Source organism: Acanthopagrus latus, chromosome 8 (genome assembly GCF_904848185.1).
Source record: "Acanthopagrus latus isolate v.2019 chromosome 8, fAcaLat1.1, whole genome shotgun sequence".
Taxonomy (NCBI): domain Eukaryota; kingdom Metazoa; phylum Chordata; class Actinopteri; order Spariformes; family Sparidae; genus Acanthopagrus; species Acanthopagrus latus.
The window spans coordinates 23,566,386-23,587,936 of record NC_051046.1 but is presented as its reverse complement, the minus strand read 5'-3'; the positions used below and the strand labels follow the sequence as shown (position 1 = coordinate 23,587,936).

The 21,551-nt window shown below is 41.5% G+C and overlaps 2 protein-coding genes across 3 annotated transcripts; one reads left to right on the top strand and one right to left on the bottom strand.

The window, feature by feature from the left end:
• Window positions 1–1,473: 1,473 nt before the first annotated feature.
• Window positions 1,474–18,855, bottom strand: aars1 (alanyl-tRNA synthetase 1). 2 transcript variants are annotated; one of them, XM_037106414.1, is made up of 20 exons: window positions 18,717–18,855; window positions 16,169–16,324; window positions 15,836–16,024; window positions 15,340–15,485; window positions 13,934–14,125; window positions 11,913–12,057; window positions 11,054–11,199; window positions 10,777–10,885; window positions 10,389–10,539; window positions 8,697–8,821; window positions 7,583–7,727; window positions 7,309–7,487; window positions 6,441–6,554; window positions 6,055–6,261; window positions 5,589–5,773; window positions 4,204–4,312; window positions 3,597–3,710; window positions 3,310–3,516; window positions 2,795–2,908; window positions 1,474–2,712 (listed from the first exon to the last, which is right to left on the bottom strand). In XM_037106414.1, exons 2-20 carry the CDS (start codon window positions 16,310–16,312, stop codon window positions 2,533–2,535), a joined length of 2,901 nt encoding a protein of 966 aa, XP_036962309.1. In that variant the 5' UTR covers window positions 16,313–16,324; window positions 18,717–18,855; the 3' UTR covers window positions 1,474–2,532. The 2 variants fall into 2 exon arrangements, with proteins under 2 accessions (XP_036962309.1, XP_036962310.1); XM_037106415.1 differs by having other exon boundaries at window positions 16,169–16,313; window positions 18,717–18,830.
• Window positions 18,856–19,079: 224 nt separating this feature from the next.
• On the top strand, window positions 19,080–20,960 carry exosc6 (exosome component 6). The gene is made up of 2 exons (XM_037108555.1): window positions 19,080–19,630; window positions 20,255–20,960. Exons 1-2 carry the CDS (start codon window positions 19,275–19,277, stop codon window positions 20,793–20,795), a joined length of 897 nt encoding a protein of 298 aa, XP_036964450.1. The 5' UTR covers window positions 19,080–19,274; the 3' UTR covers window positions 20,796–20,960.
• Window positions 20,961–21,551: the final 591 nt, after the last annotated feature.

Below are 21,551 nucleotides of genomic sequence, written 5' to 3'. Positions count from 1 at the left end.
AGCTCTCTGAGAAGTAGAAAAGACACGTTCAGCAGAAGTCCTGACAAGAGAAGGTTGTCGACTAGCAGTTTCCAAACCACTCCTCAGCAGGGGCCGCAAGAACGAGGGCGGGCTGATGAATGAATCCAGGTTTGTGATTTATTGTCAAGAGAACACAAGAGAGAATTATACCACGGTGTTTCAAACCCACACTGAAACATGGTGGTGGGAATATTCAAGTCTGGGGTTGTTTTGCCTCCTCTGGGGTCCACCACCTGAGGAGAACAAACTCCACCCCCATCAAGTCCCACTCCATTCTTCAGAGACAAGCTACACCCTCTGATCTGCATCTTTTTCATGGACCGCATCATGATTTCTGGTGGGGAAAACAGTGTTGAATTCCTAACAAATGCAAAACAGATGTATTGGTGCTCCAGCTTTCTTCCACAGTCCAAAAATCGTGCAGGTTAGGTTACTTGGTGGCGTACCCCGCCACTCTCCTGGTATCAGCTGGGACCAGCTCCTGCCCCCAGCAACTCTGCACTGGATAAGCGGGTGCAGATAATGGGTGGATGGATGTATCTTTAAAAGGAAAGCAGTGGCTTACTTTAGTTCTTTCAACTGCAAAACAAACATTTAAAGCAATCAACAATGGCCCACAGATTTGCTCAGTGTTTTAGGTTTACAGTCAACAACATTTGTGTTTTGGTTTGACTCTCGCTGCTCTCATCAGCAAAAAAAAAAAAAAGGCTGACAGACAAACCGGTTAATGTCATTGCCCATTAAAGGATAGATTCACCCCCCAAAAGTGCAGGTGTTATCTGCTGACCCCCATGCCGAGATGGAATGTCTGTCGTTTCTTGGCCTGCAAAATGTTTCAGGAGATTCACAGCAAAACAGCACTGCAGCATTCTCTTGAACCACCTGAGCTAGCGGGCACCCCAAGACATGATTTGTGAAGTACAAGACCTCATCCAACTTTCCATCAGCATGGGGGTGTCAAGATAATGACTGGTTTTCATTTTGTGGGAACTGATCCTTTAAACTAGAGCCATCTTTTTCTCAGGCGTTAGTGAGGAATAAAACCCGAGGCTAAAAGGAATTAATAGTGGATTTACTGCAGGACGTGTCAAAAAGGTGCCGTTTGCTGCATATCAACTTGAAGGTGACACGTCAGAATTGTCTATTGCTGGTTTCTGCTGCCCTAAAGTGGCCAAGAAATATTATTGCACATTAAGAATGATATACCAATATTATAACGACGACATCAGCCATGGACAGGTACAGGGTTAATAATGAGTGGTCCTAGAATTGGCAAATTAATTTATACCTCAATTATTTTTGTTCAGTGATCCACAGCAAATTATCTCAGCCTGACCTTGCAGTGTAATCGATCACCACTGAACTCAGCAAATACCTCAGAATAAACTCTGTTTGTACCTAATCATTAATACAAATATATCAGACATTTAATAAGAACCAGGTAGACACATAGCATTTAGCGGTCGTTTTTATTCCATTCCCATAACATGACATTTCTCTGACAAGGAACAACTACAATGATAAAAGACATTTTCAACATTCTGCATTCAATCAATTATTAAATGTCAGCAAAATGAAATTACACAGATTAATTGTGGAAAAGTTCATGATCATTTTATACAGTTAGTGAATTATTAATTTACTTAATTAAACCCGTCAACGTATGTCAGATAATGGCTCGTTATTTCAAAAGCAAGACTGATACAGCTACTGCTCGTACAACTGAAGTCCAACCAGCCACAGGAGAGAAATCAGGCCTTCGCTCACACAGATGGACGGAGCCACTGGTCAGAGATCACATCAAAAGTCTTAAGCCAACAAAGGACATACTGTGTACACTGAACCTAAATCATTTAAGAGATTAGCTGACTTTCCACACTTTCAGAGTGCTGAGCTTAAGTAGTACAAGAAGCCAATGGTTCAAAGCAGCCCTGAACAAGAGGGAGAGACCAAGTGCTTTGGGGGCTGTTTTTAAATAGACAAGAAGACCACAGTGAGATGAAACAACCACAGAGGCAGGGTGGAAGTTTACCAAGAGCCAACTTTGTGCTGAGAACAGGAATCCAAAGCTGAAACTACAGCACTTGTAGGAGGCTAAAATCAATTACAAGTACACTGCTTTTCTTTTCCCCTGTACACAAGCATGCAAAGAAAAGACATCTGCTGGCCTCTTTCCCTTAACACCCATATATTCAAGCAGATTCCACAGGGATGTTTTTTTTTTACTGGGTAAAGTCATCAATCGTTGCTCCAATAAATATAGAAGTGGCTCATTTACAGCTGGCTGAGTGTCAGTGGTCTGTTAACATGTCAGCAGCAAGAAACACGAGTTTTGTTTGCTTTCTTATCTTTTCTGAACCAAAGGGAGAGGAAAAGAGGAGAGGAAATGCCAACAGGAAAAGTTTGATTTGTAACTTAGCTAAGACTCAACCAGCACCTTTTATTCAACTTCACCGCAACCCCCTCTCCTGCTCTCTCCACCCCCACCCCCTACAGACACCTCGCTCGCTCTTAATGCTCTCCCAGTTTAAGCCGTGCAAACTCGTTGGCAATCTGTAGCGCCTCCTGCAGGCACTGCGTGTTCCTGCCTGTGGCCTGGGCTGACATATCCTTGCCACCTCCTTTGCCATCGAGCAGGGGGCACAACTCCTGAACCCACTCGCTGGCCTTCAGACCACGGTTGGCCACATCCTGGAAAGACAAGGGGGCAAGGGTGCGGTCAGACGTGTTCTAGGCCCAGCACACTGTGCGACTGAATGAACAGGTGTGTTACCTGTGGGACTTGACACAGGCAGGTGATCTTGCCGGCGTCGGGGTCAACAGTGAAGAGCATGGCAGCGGTCTGAGGGGAATTTTTCTTCAGCAGCTTCAGTGACTCATTCAGCGCCTGAGATAGACGGAGGGGGAGAAGTAGTGAAGGACGAAAAAGGAGGAGAGAAGGAGGGGGAGAGTAGAAACAGGGAGAGAAGAAATAGTAAAGTCTCCTAATCAGCACTATTGATGTCTCAAGGTCAGAATTAATGGGCCACTGAGCTGATTTGGTCCCGTGGCAATATAACGAGCAGATAAGCCATGAGGCTGCCTGAGAAAATGTGCAATACTGCAGAGATAAACTGAATTTCTGATACTGTGTGCACGCATTTATTTTTGTTCCTGATGCAGATGAAGTCTTGGGGTTTGGATTAAAGTTTTCTTCTTGCATGTATATGTAGCATCTTCATTCAGCTACATAATTTCAGTCTGTTTTTCCAGACATATAATTTTGGAGGTTGTTTAAAGTCCTCTCACCTTAGCAGAGGCTCCGGTCTCCATCTCCATGATGAGCAGTGGTTGGTTGGGGTTGCTTTGGATCACCTCATTGGTCTTTTCCAGGACTCTGTTCTGGATGTCAGCCTTGTAGCTGCGGTCCAGGTCGTCCATAATTTTCTTCAGGCCCTTTAGGGTTTCCCTCATCTCATCCTTCTGCCACTGGGAGATCACAGCAGTGCCTATTGACTATAGAGAGGACAGACATGTTGACACCACCACACAAAGTTGTTCTGCTGGGATGCCCTTTGAACAGAAATGCCATTTACCTCCGTCATGTCAGCGATCTCCTTCTGCATGTCCTTGTTTGGGGTTTTCTGCTGCTTCACCTTGTCTCCCAGTGCGGACAACGACTGGTGCAAGGAGTCGGCTTTCCTCTGGGCCTGGAGGATGTGAGACACGGAGGCATGAAACAAGTGCAAAGAGCGAACAGAGGGGCAGAGTGGGGAAGTGAGAAGGAAGATTAAAAGGCAAAATTAGAAAAAGATACAGAGGAGGATCAAACAGGAATTGTTGTCTAAAAATAGTAAAGATTAATTTGCCCCCAGAGCCTGGGTAGAGGGGAAAAAATACAAAATGCTCCCATCTACATCCAAGTTCACCGAAAGACAAAAAACAAGCTTCATTAAACTTTCATCACCTGGGTGCTTTTTCACACCAGAGACCCAAATAAGTCATAGTTCCTCAACTGAGACACATCACCATTTAATTAGTTAGGTTTTTCTCTCAAGAAAATGTCTGATAATTTGACCATCAATATGCCAAAGTAAGTGATCGATTTTCTCAAAAACTTAACTCATTTCTGTGCAAGTGTGGGTGGATGGTCGCATATGAACACAATAGCGCTTGACGTGTGTGTCTGTGTGTGTGTTGTACCTTCTGGGCCTCTGCTCCTGTCACAGCAACAATGCGGCGGATGCCCTTAGCAATGGCCTCCTCTGAGACGATGACAAACGGCGAGGCGTGACCTGAGTTCTGCAGATGGCTGCAGATAACACAAAGCAACAGCACATTATGAACAGTGTTATCCAACTGTGGGAGGCAGCTGAGAGGGAGAGGGGTGAGGAGAAGGAGGAACACGAGCAGGAGAGAAAACATGACACAACAACAGCGGCAGGAATAAAAGGGGCTCTTTGAAGTGGCTGCAGATTAAAACAGCATCAAAGACAACATCAGTGTACTCGAGAGGAATATTTTCAAACATTAAGCAGCATAAAATGGTCAGACATGCACCTAAAAAAAAAAAAAAAAAGCAAGCTTGATGTAAATGTCTCCTCCTGAGTCCATTTCAACACCTGTGCACATAAAATACCGCTCAGAAATCATTTTGACTCAGACGGTAATCTAATAAAAAATTCCTGCTATAATTTATGTTAGAGCGGGGACGTCTTGGCATTCAGGTGAATTTTACAGCAAGGCGCAGACACTGCAAAAGTCAGTGAAGCAAGTCTAATCACTGGATTGAGCTCTACAAAATGTTCAAGGCATTCTCCGCACAGGGACACGGCCGTCTCACCATCAAGACCCACAAATCCAATTAATGGTTTCCACTTTACACACCACCACAGGGCACATCTGATACTTCAGAAAACTTCATGCAGATGAAGTCATTTAATCAGAGATGTCTCTACATCTCCATGTTTATGAGAGTTGCAGAACACACAGTAAAACCAGCAACACTTCAGATATAATGGTGAACATGCACTTACATCAAAGCAGGACCTCATGTAAGAAAAGTGCAAACGGGTTTCAATGTTCCACCCGGTCATGTGTTTTTGTTCTGCTACTTCACTCCTTTTCACAAACATTTGAGACTTTGAAAATGCAGTCAGTAAACACCATCACCATGTGTAATGACGCACAGCTACTGTCAGGAGTGTGTACGTTCAGCCTCACTGCTTCTGCACTAATGAAATATGGTCGTCTCTGCTTTAGACTGACATTTAAGACAGGGAACAAGAAATCTGAATTTCAGTGCGTTTTCATTTTCCCTTCACTGTAACCACATCTGTGATGTTCTATTTTCCGAAAACAAGAATCTGTCACACCTGACATTTGGGATTTTAAATGCTCCGTTGTTGAACCAGGGCTATTCATAAACAACATGTAAACATTTTCCACATGAGTTCTGTTGCCATAGAGTTTTTCAGTACGCATTTGGTGAATCCAAGTCAACTAAGATGCAGAGGATTTATTTGCACCATGACAGTTGGTATCTTCTGTCACAACAAAGCAGAAACTAAATGAGGCATCATACTCACGTTCCACCACAAAACTCAATAGAGGTGAGAGAACCAGCAGCGCTGTCGGGGTCCTTCAACAGCTCCTCAACGGGGATACCGATAGACACAACTCGGACAGGGTCGGGGTAGGTCTCATCGAATACAGCGCGCAGACCCTGAATGGCCTTGGCTTGTGCAAGAGGGGCTTCCATGGCATAAACCGTCTGCAGAGAGCAAAATATTGGAGAGAAAGCACTGTCAACTGAGGGCTTTGATGGAGTTTTATTCATGACTATTACCAGATTGAAATAAAAGAAAAATCCATTGTTATGAAAGACGCAAGGCCATGTATGACATCAATCTGGATTGAAAGTTCAGTAATCATGTCCTTTTCTCATCTCTTTTTCAGGGAGACCAGAAGATGTTCAGTTAGTTCATCAACATCATTAAGAATAAATACAAGTAAATACATATCTAAAGACCATCTTGTGTGAGTTCCACTGACCTTGGCTTCTCTTATCAAGGCACAAGCAATCTCCTCAGTCCGCCGGACCTCCCCTGTGCTCAGGGCACCTTTAGCAGTGAAGTCAAAGCGTAGGCGGTCGGCAGCGACCAGTGAGCCCCTCTGGTCTGCTTCTCCCAAAACCCCCCGCAGGGCAAAGTTTAGGATGTGTGTGGCAGTGTGGTTGCTCATGATGGGTCTTCGACGAGCCTGAAAATAATAATTATTGTTGGATAAACAAACCAGAGCTTAATCAAGAGCCAATTAACCAGGTAGATCACAGCAAAAGCTCCTGAAGATGTGTCAAAAAAGCTTATTTTCTTGTTATTTAACTGACCAATAATTAACAATATAGAGTAATTTAAGTGGTATACTACATATGTTCTCACCTCATCTAAACGTAAGGTGACCTGGTCTCCAACCTTCAGCGTGCCATAGACTGTCCCCACATGGAGAACGTACCCTCCTCGGACCTGGGTATTCTTCACTGTGAACTCCATCCGCTGCAAATAAACAAAGACAGATGGCGAGACAACGTGGTCAGACAAGTTTTTTTTTTCTTGCTGATGCATTGTGTGTTGTAGCATTTGGACACTAAAATGATAAAACTCATGCTTCAAAATGTCAGAAGTGCTCTGAGGATGTCAAACATGAACATGTCGAACAGAACACTAAGACTTACCAAGACAGAGATTGTTCCCGTCAAATTTTTTTGAAAACAGTATATACACATACAAAAGACTGACATCTGAATATACTTCTTGACAGATGGTCTTCTGCAAACTGTGATATGAATGTGTTTCATGCCGATCAGGTTCTCATCCAGAGACAGATGTGAGCAATTTATCATTTTACATCTATTCTCTTGTCCAAATTGTGTTATTTTGTTTGGCAGTCTCAGTCGACTGGCAGAGGGTTTTTTGCCTGCAGGGATTATTTCCACCAACTATCAGACCCATCAGTCCAGAAACACTCCAAAAAAGTGTGGAGGCAGCAGAGCATATATAAAAACAGAATGCAATGTTTTGCTTTTCCTTTTTTTACCTATATGAGACTGTAAATTGTTTTACCTGCAATGTGATCACTGCATGGTTTGGGGAAAAAGCAACTTACACTCTGAAAATTAACCTAATTTCTTAATGCCTCAGACCTTATGATGTTCTCAAACAGCATTAGTGGAGCCCTTTAAAACCACTGAGAAGCAGTCACCCATCCACTTGTTGCACCAACTTTTTTCCATTTAAACATTGCACTTACATCCCCTGTTCCATCGTCCTCTCTGAGCATGTAGCCCTCGTCAAATGTCTGTCCACCCTGCTCAGCATAGAAGGATGTCTGGTCCAGCAGTACTCCGCACTCCTGACCCGTGGTCACTTCATCACAGAAGGCGCGGTCACGGCGAAGGGCCAGCACTGTTGCTGAGGTCTGCTCAAATTCTAGACATGCAGACGATGATGGTTAGTGAGTGAATTTCCTGAAGATATAGCAACTGAAGCTCAACTTTTCCTTTGTGAGAGGTTAAATCACTGACCGTATTTGCCGTCTTCATCAGCAGTGTATTTGTATTTGGGAGAATCATCTGTGGCGGGTATATTTTTGTTTCTCAGCTCTTCGATGGCGTAGATGTCCAACATGATGTGGTCCTCGTCTCCTGCACCCTTACCCTGAGACTTCAACTACACATACGCACAAACAAACTGTGTTGTTATTTGGTTATAAACACAAAATCTACAACGGTCAGTTCAATGGACACACAACTTGAATATTTTGTAAACGAGAAACTAAGGAAACATTTTTTGAGAAGTGACATAACTACAGTTATTGAGAGGCAAAGCAAATCATATTTTTTGTTCTTCCTAATCTGTAGTTTAACTTGGACAAGTGCAACATTTTAAACCTTTGTAAATAAAACCTGAATGTATACAACCAAACAAAAACATAAATTGGCTGGTTTCCCTACATGTATTTTTCCATGAATTGGTTTTGTTCCTATTAGAGCATACAACGCAACAACACGAGAGTGCAAAAGTGCATGCACTTTCACAAAAACGTGGTCTCAGTCACTTGTGTACTGATACTAAAATTTCCACTTGTACAATCTAATGTGACAACACATCATGCGTTCTTTGTAAAGCTTACACTGATCAGTCTGTGTTGTCACCCTCTCATGTTCAAACTCTTTGAACCCATGTCTCTCTGATTATCATGAACAAAAGCAAAGTTTACAAGCTTCACAAAGGACTTACTGCAAGTCTATTGTGTTGTATTAACTAACTGAGATTGTGCCTAATACATGACAGGATAAGTAAGACATATAAGCATAGTGTGTCAGACTGTAGAATCATCATGTATACAGACAGTTCAGACAGCAGTCTCAATCTGCATAAAACTAGAAAATAAATCTCTTTGCAAAATCAAATAGGGGACTGATACTGTGCTGTAAAATAGATGAGGGTTTATTTAAACAGCAGGTGCATGACTCCTGATTCTAACTTACAGTGCAATACTACACAGCGCTGACAGAAGGCAAAATGATGTACCCCGGGACACAAACCACTGTTCAGTCAGGTTTCCCCTCACAGAACAGTCTGGCCAAATTCAAACAATCAGTAACCTTTCCTCCTCCGTTTCTTCCACCTCCTCACCTGTGCTGCCTTCTTCTCCTCTTCAAATGCAGCCAAGTCCACGGCCATGCCTTTCTCCTCTGCGATGAGGGAGGTCAGGTCCAGAGGGAAGCCGTATGTGTCATACAACAGCCATGCCGTGTCACCTGGAAACATAGACATCAAGATGAGGTGTTTGTTTGGAGCAACAATGACAAAAAAGCTTTACTGTGTTCACAATCTAGGAATGTGAGTTCAGTTTCAAGTTGCTTTCAATGTTACACACAGTTCTTTTTTCAGGAAGATGGATGGAAATAGGCAGTCACACTGTTAATATACTGTAAATGTTAAACAAGAACACCATTGTGCAAAGAGCGATAGATTAAATAGAGTGATTAATATAAGGATAAGACACAATATTAAATGGCTATACTGTTGGCAGTGCAAACAATAACGTGAGGAGGTGCCTTTTTGAGCATGTAAAGTATATATGGACTTGATATCTCCAAATTTCTCCTTTTTGTTTTCTTTGTTGTTACCATTTTAACATGTAACAAGACTACATTTTGCTGCTCCAGCCCAGTGATTTAGTGTGCTAGAACAAAGTTGAAAACTTTGTGAACTGCAGATAGTCCCCACAGATGCCTTCACTGCTACAGAGCTCTTCTCTCAGGCTCTTTTTCATGGCTTGGAATTTTAAAAAAAATGCATATTTGGAGCTCCTGCCTTCATTATTCATTAGGTGAGGGTTCTTGCAGGTCCCTGCACTACAACATTTCACCATGGTTATGCATAAGCACGGACAAAAAAGATCCATTACAGAGTGTAATATCAGTGGTGACCTCTATGTTTGCAACTTCAACTATATGGCAGATTGGTCACCCCAGAATATACATGACATATGTTTTTATGTACAGTATATGTATTTATTAGCTCTATATACTGTACAGCGTGCTTAGATTTATAATTGACGGATATGAGGATTTGTACATAATTAAACAGTGTCTAAACTATAAAATATAGAATATATAACTTCTTGGTGATGCAAAGAGACGACTCCCGCAAACTATGAATTTTATTCTTACAAAATGATGAAGCCATTATTTCGATCAATAGGTGAAAAGTTGCAACGTCACAAGTGTCAATACTGCAATTCCAAAAATCCAAGGACTCTGTTTTCGACTTGTACTTTGGATCAATGAAGGTGAGAGACCAATCTATAATGCCAACAAATGCATTCTTATGGGATTAAAAGAAAAAAGAAATGGAGGGAGGGAGTGATAGCATAAGTGCTGTGGTTGGTGAGCAGTGAAATAAAGTAAAGTAAGGATTAGAGGATGACTGAAGAATGGAAATAAAATTGGCATACTGATGTTTTTATTTAAAAAAGCTGTCACAGATTTTTTTGATAACTTAATATGCAGATTGATATTTAAATACAAATGGAAAAGTGTAAGCTCTTTCCAACCAGATCATCAATGCGCGACATGTAACAGTAAGCAGACTTCCATTTCGATGGCACTTTTCCAGACCTGATCGCTCAAAGTGTTTTACAACACTCACATTCACCCGTTCTCACACACATTCATACACTGACCCAAGGTGCCAATTGCACATCCTGCTCAAGCATGCTTCAAAATGCAGCTGGGGGTTCGAACCACCGACCCTCCGATTACTGGACGACCCTCTCTCACCATTTAGCAAGAGGCAACACTTCTCCATAAGCAGTCTCACCTGGGATGATCTTGCAGTCTCCCAGACTCATGATCTTCCTATCGAGGATACGGCGTCCCCTGCTGAGGGTTTTGAGGAACTGCACTTCCTCCTCATTAATAATGTCTTTCACCATTTCTGGGTCTTTCCTCAGCTCTGGAAAGGCATCACCCTGCAGAGTGAGAGTGAAAGTGAAAGAAGGTGGGGTGAGAAAGGGATGGGAAGGAGAAGCAGAGAGATGAGATGGGTGAAGAGAAAGGGCAGCAGAGGGGAGATGGAGAGATGCAGAAACTCAGATGTCACAATTTAGCTTTACTTGTCATAAGGTGGATGTAAGAATGTACTTTTTGTGTTTAATATTTTAAATTAATAATAATTCTCAATATAAATATATTCTCAATTATCTCACCAGGGATTCGACCACCACATCCACCAGAGAGGCAAAAAATCCTTTCTGAGCTTCAAGCTTCTCATGGGAATAACGGACAGCACGACGCAGGATCCTCCTCAACACATAGCTGAACATGGCGGAAACAACAAAACATTATGATGTAGTACAGAACAGTTCAGTAAAATTGTTTTGGATATCCACAAATAACAGCATCCAGTGGATACAGATAGTGCCTATGCTTTTGTTATTTTAGCTTTGTAATTATAATCCTGTTTACTGCTCTGGCATGTCTCACCCTCTTCCTGTGTTGTCAGGCCGACCGCCATCTGATAGGGCAATGGTGATGGTGCGGGCGTGGTCAGCGAGCACACGGTAGGCCATGTCTATACCGTCGGCGTCCTCAGCACCTACTTTACCGGTGTAGGGTCGAGCACCTGTACCCTGAAATGAAATGATATTTTTAAATGTGTATAAAATCAGTGGCTCCAAACCTTTATTACTTTATTTCTGATGTATGCCCAGAACATTGGCTTAGTTTATTGGATTTTGAGTAAATATGCTAAAGATCATCCTAACCCATTTCTAATCCTTTTTCTGCATTTACTTTCCTCCTGAACGCAAAGTGAAGTAGTTCTTCTGACTGAATCACTATTTGTATTTCTTATCATATTTTTGACATTTACGCTTGGTCAGGAGTCACAGCATTATATTTACCATGTTTCTTACACCACCTCAGGAGGGGATTTGGATCACATTGCTGCCGCAAAAGTCCATTATGAATGTAGCTTTTATCAATACGTCAATTTTATCTCTACAAACACACACAAGTACAATCACATAGCAAAGACCATTGTGGTTACCTTGAACCATGCGATAAAACAGCAAATGATTAGATGGCTCAATGATCTATTTCTCTGCAAGCAAAAATTATTATAGCTAAAAACTGTAAATTGACTAATGGCAAAAATGAGACATTGACCGAAAAACTAATTCAGTGCCAAGGAACCAGATGCATCGGGTTCTTGAGTTAATAGGTCCTCCCTCATCAGACCTGCAATATTCTGTATCAGGGTGTACCTGGTAGCTGACATGTATGCTCTTTCTATCCTGTTAAGGCCTCCATACAATTACACAAATCTGAGGCATTTCCATACCTTCTGAATGGCTTCAAAGTACGGGATGAAAAGGTCAGTGTCATAGTTGGACATCTTGTTCTGCAGGACAGACACCAGACGCTCCAGACCCATCCCTGTGTCGATGCTCTTCTTGGGCAGAGGCTTCAGCTCAGTCTCAGACTCTCTGCAAAAACAGGAACACATGTTAATTGATCAGAATATGAATGATTGTTAAAGGAGGATCAAACTGTTTTGTTTGGTTCAAGTCAAACTTTGGATTATTTTGGACATTCATTATTTGTGTAAACATGTAAAACCAGATTAAGGTTATACACATCCCACTAAACAGGTTTTTTGCTTCTATTGTAGAGCTCAGACAATTAGGTAGATTAGGTGTGTCCAAATTCCACTATCAGCTGATCTCACTTTATGGGCAGGTTCATTTCATCACAAAGCCAGTGATCATCTGAACATTCTTTACATAGTCCACTCAACAGGTTACAGGCCTGTATGCAGAGCGGGTTTGTGAGTGTTTTGTTCACTTAGCTGTTGATCAGATATATTGGCCAAAAAAAAAAACTATTCAGTAATACTTTAAGAAACATGAGCAAAAACATTTTGAGCAATCACCTGCATGGAGACTAAAATCAACACTGTGAACACTTGATTTAGTTTGGTTTTAAGTTTGCCTCTTTGGTTTGAATTGGTTGAGCTAATGTGGAATCTGAAAATCTAATTCTGAGGTTAAAACAGCCACACCAAGATAACCTGAGGAGGTGGGTCTGCTGGCTTTGACACCAGTTTGTTAGGTTTGAAAGTGAAACAAGGCAACAACAGGACTTTATGCTGATATTGTACGTACAAGCCTGAACTCAAATGCTAAACTATACTAAAATGTATGTGATGATCTTTGAAACAGTCAAGCAATCTATCTTTTAACAATCTGTATAAGGATCGTAAATATTTGTGTATATAAATAGATTTTTTTCGTAACCATGGTAACGGGTATGTGCACCCACAAATGTCTGCAGGGATTTTTGATGATCATTCAGAAAATAAAAACAGAAGTGCACTGCTCTTGTGTCCTCCTGCATCTATGTCAAGAGCTCCTCATTAAAAAAGTAAGTGCACCGGTGGGACCACACAGAACAACCTAATCATTAGATTAAGTTGAGTTCCTGCTTCAACTAAAAATCAATTATTCCAAATGAGCACTTCATGAGATCAGAGAACATAAACAGACACATAAACAGCCAGTAAAACTGCTGACTTGCCGCAAGACATCAGAATTTGAGGGTCCATGTGACGCTGATGATGCAGGAAGACAAGAACTGTCCAAGGAATTTATTAGCGGTCACTTCACACCACCAGCAGACTGAGACACACTTCTACCCCAGAGCTGAGACCTCCATGCACCCCCATAATGAACAATCCCATCCACAGACTCTGTATCTTGCACCGCCACTGTTTTGCAAAATAACAGTGTTAAAGTTGCTACATCTAATATTTTTACACCATTCTACTTTTCTTTTTTTGCTGTATATATGCATATATTTTTACTATATATATTTGTAATACCTTCTCCTTTTTACTCTGCACTTTTTGTTTCAACTGACCAGAGGAGAAAGCCATTCACAATTTCGTTGTACATATGTATAGTGACAATAAAGGAATATTCTATTCCACTCTATTCATGCTTACAGCTCTTGGTTCTTTTGTTTTTACTGACTTATTTTTGCCTCAGAACTCTGACCACGAGTCGTTAGCATGAACGTACAGACAAATACAATGAACCACAAAGATTTTACCATTTTACCCACAGTGCACCACAACAAATGAGATTATATCTTAAAACAACTGTAAATAACCTAAGTGAATCAGTTTGACCAGAAAACCTGTGAACAATGTGGATAGAGAAATAAATGTGCTTCTTCGTTTATTCTGCAACACATATAGCTAGAACAAAGATACATCTACAAATCAATAACTTAGTGCAGACAGACTGTTTATGTAAGATCTTTTAACAGACCCTCATTAGGGTCTCTGCGTTTATCTGTTACCTGTTGAACTGGATAAACACCAGGTTCCAGATCTCCAGAACATTGGGATCATCCATGTTCACCAGGTGAGAAGCGTCCCTTCCTCCGATGCGGTCGTAGTGGATCTCACTGCAGGGGCCGCAGGGACCGGTGTCTCCCATCTCCCAGAAGTTATCCTTCATGCTACCTGGGAGGATACGAGCCTCCTCCATCCTGAGAGAACAACACATGAGCAGATAGAGAAGATTTTAAGCAAATTAAATCAATTCTGTTCAAAGGCAACAATGAAGTTGTGTGAAAATTAGGGCCATGATTACATTACATTACCTTCTACTATATGATACTGAATAAAAATATAAGTATATTGGATACATTTTATACTGTTTAATTACGTAATATATCATATTTCTGATTTCTAGATTTTACAGACAAAATAAGAATCATAACTTATGTGTATTACAACCTCACAAAGCTATTAAAGACTTCCTCACTATGCCTCTTTTATCTTGTAATTTTGAGTTCAATTGCTCTAGTATAGTTTCTATTTTTATTACTTTTCTAATTTTAATGATATATACCATACTATAATATAATATAAATATAATATAATATAATATAATATAATATAATATAATATATATATATATATATATATATATATATATATATATATATATAAAAACTATATATTGTTTACTTTGCTATTTATCTGTATCTATTTCTGTCCTTGTGCTGCTTAAAACCTGAATTTACCATCTGAAGATCAATAAATGATTCTGTTATTGTTAAAACATAATTACACAGAAGACACAAAATGAAGAAAGACAGATAAAAAAAAATCAAATAAACATAAACTAAGATGAAAGGCTACAAAAACAACAGAAAAACATTATCATTTTTGAAATCAGAAGAAGCAAAGCAATCATGTAAAACATCTCAGGTGTATTTGCTCTCCCCCCTATGTTAGAGCTGCTTTAGCAGGACCAGTGATCTGTTTTTTGTAAGTAGACACAAAGATAAAGGGAGTAAAGAGTGTTAAGTGAAGGAATCTCAACTGAAAACTTTAATAAATAACTACATGGTAGATAATTGCACTATTGAAACACCAAGTGGAAAAAGGTGTCATGTATGAGGTCTAAAGAGAGGTGGAGTCGTGGTGAGAGAGAAAATCTTCTGGGCCATTGCTGTAGGCAGTGAATTGGCTCAGTGGGACTGGGGGAGGAGTAGGCAGTTCCGCGGGAAATGATCACACAACATCACCCATTTACTTCAAACAGGTCTTCATGACTTGAAATGCAAGATCTGTGAGAAAGAGCTGTAAATAATTTTTAGAGGAGGGTGCAGGTCCTCCCAGGAGATAAAGAAAATGGAATCCCAGTGGGCAGTAATTACTAAAAGTTGCTTCGAGAATGGAAGGAAATGCTCACCCTAGGTCGATCCAGATCTGTCTGCACTCCAGGTCGGGCTCCAGGCCTGCATCAGCATGACCCCCAAAGTAAGTCACATAAAGACGCTCTATGGGAATTCCAAACTCCTGGGTCAGCAGATCCAAGGCCATCTTACAGGCCAGTTGCTGCAGAGGGTGGTGGAATGATGAAAAGAGACAGAGAGGACAACAAGGCAGAAGCGTAATGTAATTATTAAAACATAAATTATGCTAGTTTCTTCGTGGTTTCTCCAAACTGTATCAGAATGTTGAACAGAAAACACACACACCTAAAAACATACACAGCAATCAACTGTGGTATTAGAAGAAAAATATTTGGATAAAGTTCAGTTGTAAAATTTTCCTGGGGAAGCCCTGCTATTGTTTGTTACGTTTTTATATTTAAATCAAAAATTACAAACTATCTGCCGATGTACTGTATCATAACTCAATTAGGAAAGACAAAAAAAGAGACACAAACGATGTCAGTATAATACCTTGAAATAGTCCCCAAAGGACCAGGAACCCAGCATCTCGAAGAAGGTGTGGTGGTAGACATCTTTGCCCACGTCATCCAGGTCGTTGTGTTTGCCCCCTGCACGAATACACTTCTGGGTGTTAGCAGCGCGCTGCAGCCTGGCCATGGGGTGGGACGGATCGATGGTATTGAGGAAAATGGGCTTAAACTAAATGGGATGCACAAGAAGCAAATTCATGAGGTGTGTTCAGAGTCTAAATGTTGCGAATCAGTGGGTACATCTAAAAGAGCCAGCCTGGAGGAGAGAAGCTCAGATATTAGTTGAAGACTTGGAAACACATAGATAGTGTACCTGGTTCATGCCAGCATTGGCGAAAAGCAGTGTGGGGTCGTCCATCGGGATGGTGGATGATGAGTGGACATACTGGTGCTCATGGCGACGGAAGAAGTCAATGAACTTCTCGCGGATTTGAGCTGCACTCAAAGAGGAGTCCATTCTGAATCAGCTCTTAAAAACACACACACACACACACACACACACACACACACACACACACACACACACACACACCAGAGGAAATTATAGACTTTGACCATCAAGCATGTTGAAAAAGGCAGCTGTAGTGGGTAGTTATGGCATGTCTAGTAAAACTGTTGTGGTTCCCTGACCGTGTCTCACGGTGACAACATGAACACTGCTATGAAACTTAATTCTACAGCCAACAGCATGGCAAATAAAAAGACAGAAACCATTCTGAAAATGTGGTAGCAAGGCCTAGTTATAGGGCAACATACAGAAGGCTTACAATTTGGTCTGGTTAAAGAAAAGTGTTCGAAATAATTTATTAAAACATCCAAAAAATTACACCATTGTTGGAATTTATTTAACTCTGTTTGAGTTTGTTGTATGTTAATAATTGCAAAGACCAAAGCACATCAAGTGTGGGCTCACATTGTGTACTTCTTCCTAACTGTGAGTCTGAATCTCATGTCCCGATTGGACTGAGCCAGCACTTAATTCAAGGGATGGGATGTCAGCAGAGCACAGACTAGGAAAGTTAAAGGATCTGTTGCCTTGTCAAACCAGTCATGTCAGTCACACCTGGTTGCACTCTTCCATGTGATGAACAATGACATGAACACTGGTTGGTGCTCTAATATCACAGTGTGGATTCTACCCCTCACAGGTTATCTGAAAAGGTTACACGTGGCCCCACGAAACAGTTTTTCAATAACCACAGTGAGGAACATTACTACTTAAGTTATTTGGTCTATGGTTACCATGAAACTAGTTAAACCAGTTAGCCTTTCAAGAAAAGCAGTACACCACCTGAAGGACGCCCAAAATAGCTAATATTTGACGCTGTTGTTTAATATATGACTCAGATGATGATACAGCATTTGTCAAAATTATTGCCAATTACATTCCCATCAATCAGTTAATCATCTTTTTTTTCTTCATTTTTCATATCCCTTTGCAGCCACCACATGTCCTAACAAGCTGCCTTAGTCGGGATGCTCTACTCTGTCATTTCCCTTCAACAAATTGGCCTTTGGCTCTTCTCATAAAGCAACACCAACACAGGAATCCTGTGAGGCAGTTAAGGAGTGTCACGCTGCAGGGCGCTGCTTTTAACAGATTCTGATAGAGCTGTTTTGGATCTGAATGTATTTCAAGGCAGCATTGTATTATCACTTCAGTGTGTCCTCACTGGAAAATTCCATCTACAGAGGATTTCACTTTTGTCAGGTTCTCTGTATCATTTCATAACACAAAATATGACTAAACAACAGCCCTAAGACTTGATAAGCAACCACTTTTAATGTCACCTGACATTGCATGAGGCAAAGTTTAAGACTTTGAATATCTAAGTGAAAATTATTTTGGACTTATAACCATGTGCCATAACTACAGTATAAACGGTTAGGCTTGACTAAAAGGCAGCACAGTCTGATTCCCATCAGTGCATTCATTGTGTTAACTAGATAGGAAAGGAAACCACACAGCTGATGCCTTCAGCTCTCTGGGGCTCAACAAGCAGACAGTAAACAGCCACTGTCCCCATCCTGACTACCAAACCACCCAACTGACAACACATGTGGGGTGGAAATTTTTAGCCTCTATGAAGACTGTCTCAAATAAACTGTGTGTCAGATGAGACTTCATCAGTGAAGACGGAGAAAACAGGATACAATAGAGGCTAGAGTGACAAAGGGAAATTGGGACGAATTGTGCACGTTTAAGGGTGCAAATAAGAATACAAATAAGGAGGACAAGTTGGTCCTTACTTGTTATCACTGGGCTAACAGGGAGCTCAGGTGAGTGATAATTTATAAATGCTGAGATTTTTGCCCATTGTGTCAAACTCCAAGTTAGTCTGTAGAGCAGGCTGTGTTTGGTCTCCAAAGCTTGGCAAAGTGATTTCTCTCATTCTGGGGAGCTTTTAGTGCCCTAAAATAAAGACCTAAATGAGTTATATCCGCAGGTCTTAACGCTAATATTACAGTTATTCTCGGGGGGTTAATTTACTTCCCTCATGCTGATTAAAACCAGTTGTCCCATGCCACCTTGAAACCCCTACTGTAAACAAGCGCACAGGGCATTGGCCCATAATATAGTGCCATGGATACAAACATAGACATCATTACGCTCAGACTGTTTCTAAAAAACAGCATGCCGCAATATCAGATCAGCTGAGTGTAAACTGCTAAGTTGGACACAGGCATTTGCTTGACAAGCTGACGTTAGCAAGCTAAATCTTAGCTAGACAGGCTATCTCTTTATGGTCAACCCTGAGAGAGACATTTTAGCACACAGCTCTCACCAAAGGCCTACTTTACTGAATGGTACATTAAGCGTTATTTATTCTACTATAACTTGAGAAAGTGTTAATACTCACAGAAGTCGCTATTCTTGCAGAATGAATCAGTAAAAGCTCCCAAACACACTGCTTTAGCCCACGCCGCTCGAACCAGAAAGAAAGCACAGCGCCACTGAACACGCCCATGGCAGCTGGCCATTGGTCAGCCCACACCGGTACGTCGTTAAATCTTTATCCCTATTGGACAAGCCTACCGTCAATCTTAGCAGAGCCCGCCACATCAGTGGTACTAACTTCCCTGACTTGGCTGATGCAATTGAAAAGACACCGGTGTCATTTTAGTTGCCCTGCTTGGCAAAGAAACGTGTTGTTAACATATTCGCAAATAAAAAAATAAAATCAGATATTTTGTTTAAAATGATTTAGAGTGGTTATATGTATTAGTTTGGGTGTTTGGGCTTTAGTCCATTCATTGTGAGAAGTACCACCAAGTTTGCAATAATATGGGATTTTGTGACATCATAATCACGATGAAATATTACTGCTCATTATTGTAGACGGAAATATTTGAGATTTTCTACCTAATTTAGTTTAATTTAATGCCACGCAACAGCGGAATCGTTTTCTGTTCTTGATATGTTTCCGGGGGAGCTATTGAGCGGCGGACTAGTTCACACGCCGCTGGCTGTTTGGTTCATCACAATTCACTGCGCCATGCCGACTGATACCAAACGTGTACGCGGCCCAGAAGTGTCTCAGAGCCCGTCTCTGTTTCTGTGCCAGCCGGCGGGCGCTCTCCCGTCGCACGGCCCCAGAGCGGACGGTCGGCAGCGGGATCAAGTGGACGTCCGGCCCGTCTTTGTCCGCTGCGGACTGGTGAGCCAAGCTAAAGGCTCCGCGTACATCGAGTCTGGAAACACCAAGCTGATGTGCTGCGTTTATGGCCCCAGAGAAACCGAGAGGAAAGATGAGACCGACATGAAATGCGGAAGGTAAGTAGTGAATTTTTTAAGTGTGTTATCTATTTATTCAGTTTGTTTTACTTGTGGTTTATTTGGCAGATCACTGTTTTACTTATATGACCAGCAGCATGTTGACTCACATTACAAGGATTCACTGTCGCTTGCTTTAAAGTGATCTTCAAGTTATTAGCAACTGAAACATGTTACATAAAGCTAAACTACATGTGTTAAGCTGCCAAACACACAGTACATCAGTGAAAACTAGACCAAGTAATAATTATTCACATAATACACATTTTCAACGACGTAATGACTGCCCAGGTGCAATTTCAAATCTTGTTCCCTAAGTAAACCCCGGTCTGACCAAAGTAGCTTCAGCTTATGTCGGCTTTAAAGGACAGTAAGAGCTTCTGGCTACATTGTTTACTCAAGACACCTTAAAAAAACAGTTAGAAAGTAACATCTTTACCATGTAATGTTATTTATCATTTTTAATCACGTGACTCTGAAATGGGTTTAGCTTGGTTTGCCCTGAAGTGTCCACATCCCTTCTTCCTATTATCCCCTTGAAGTGAACAATGATGATTATGTCTCTGTGATGGATACTGTAAAAAGAGTTCATACATGCAAAACTGTCTTTCTTTGTCTGTCCAGGTTGACGACTGACATGCGTTTCGCCCCATTTTCCTGCCCGGAGAGGGGTTCCTGGATCCAGGGAAGCCAGGACAAAGACTTCTCCCTGATGCTTCATGAGAGTCTGCAGCCAGCTGTGTGCCTCCACAAATATCCCCGCTCCCAGATCGAGGTCAACGTGATGGTTCTTGAGAACAGCGGATCGGTTCTGGCCCACGCCGTCACATGTGCTTCTCTCGCTCTGGCAGATGCAGGGATCGAAATGTATGATCTGGTGCTTGGTTGTTCCATCCGCCAGGATGGTGCATCTTACGTGGTTGACCCTACTTACACAGAGGAAAACAGCTCAGTCAGCAGCAAGAACCAAGGCGGTCTGACTGTGGCGTTCCTCCCCAGCCTGAACCAGATTTCTGGGCTGCAGTCAGATGGAGAAATGGCAGAAGAGACTCTGACAGCTGGGGTTCGGACCTGCATTGAGGGATGCTATAAACTGTACCCGGTCATCCAACAAGCTCTGGCCAAAGCTGTGCGTAAGGCTGCTCCCCCGCCATCAGAGAGCTGAGAGACTCATTAACCAATAACTGATTTTTTTCATAGTTTTCTAGTTCAGCTTCCAATCCTTATTCCAACAACAAGACCTATATTTCTATGTTGGCAAGAATGTGCTGTAAGTGAAATTTGATAACACAGATTTCTGAATTTTCTTATTAAATAATTTAACAGTGTGCTTGGGGCTTGGAGGTTTTTATTGACATTGGAGAATTTTACTGACATTCATGAGGGAAATCTGATCTCTTAGCTGGTATAGTTACTGATTATGTTGTTGTGATGCAATCTACTAAATGCCATTGGGGAGTACTGTTGCCATGGGGGAGTACTTGGTCCACAGTGGTGTGTGGATGGGAGGTGTGTGTCAAGTGGCATCCACATGAATGCCAGGACCCAAGGTTTCCCTGCAGAACATTGCACTGTAACAAGATGGTCAGTGTTATTTGTCTAGTGGTTTTAATATTTCAGCTGATCGGTGTATGTTGCATCATCACGTCATCTCCTCTGATCATACACTGGGCAGGAAACTGTTGCATAAACAATATTTTGTTTATATATCTAAATTGATTTTTTTTTCCAACACATGGTCACATACAACAGGCAATATACAGAATATCATAAATTACCGAAATGGAAGGAGAGGAGCCAAGAAGGATTCTGTGAAGTTCCTGCTAATGTGCTCTTTAATCTAGAGTTTGAGATACTGAAGTGCAAGTGAAACTTTTGGCCACAGGGTGGCAGTAAATCAAAGATCCTGTTGGTGGCCACA

Excerpts from the sequence above, each read along its gene's own strand:
- aars1 (XM_037106414.1), bottom strand. The coding sequence starts at position 16,312 with ATGGACTCCTCTTTGAGTGCAGCTCAAATCCGCGAGAAGTTCATTGAC. Across the intron at positions 7,488-7,582 it reads TGATGAAGACGGCAAATACG|AATTTGAGCAGACCTCAGCA; the intron begins GTCAGTGATTTA and ends CTGCATGTCTAG. Across the intron at positions 3,517-3,596 it reads AGATCGCTGACATGACGGAG|TCAATAGGCACTGCTGTGAT; the intron begins GTAAATGGCATT and ends TCCTCTCTATAG.
- exosc6 (XM_037108555.1), top strand. The coding sequence starts at position 19,275 with ATGTTTCCGGGGGAGCTATTGAGCGGCGGACTAGTTCACACGCCGCTG. Across the intron at positions 19,631-20,254 it reads ACCGACATGAAATGCGGAAG|GTTGACGACTGACATGCGTT; the intron begins GTAAGTAGTGAA and ends TTGTCTGTCCAG.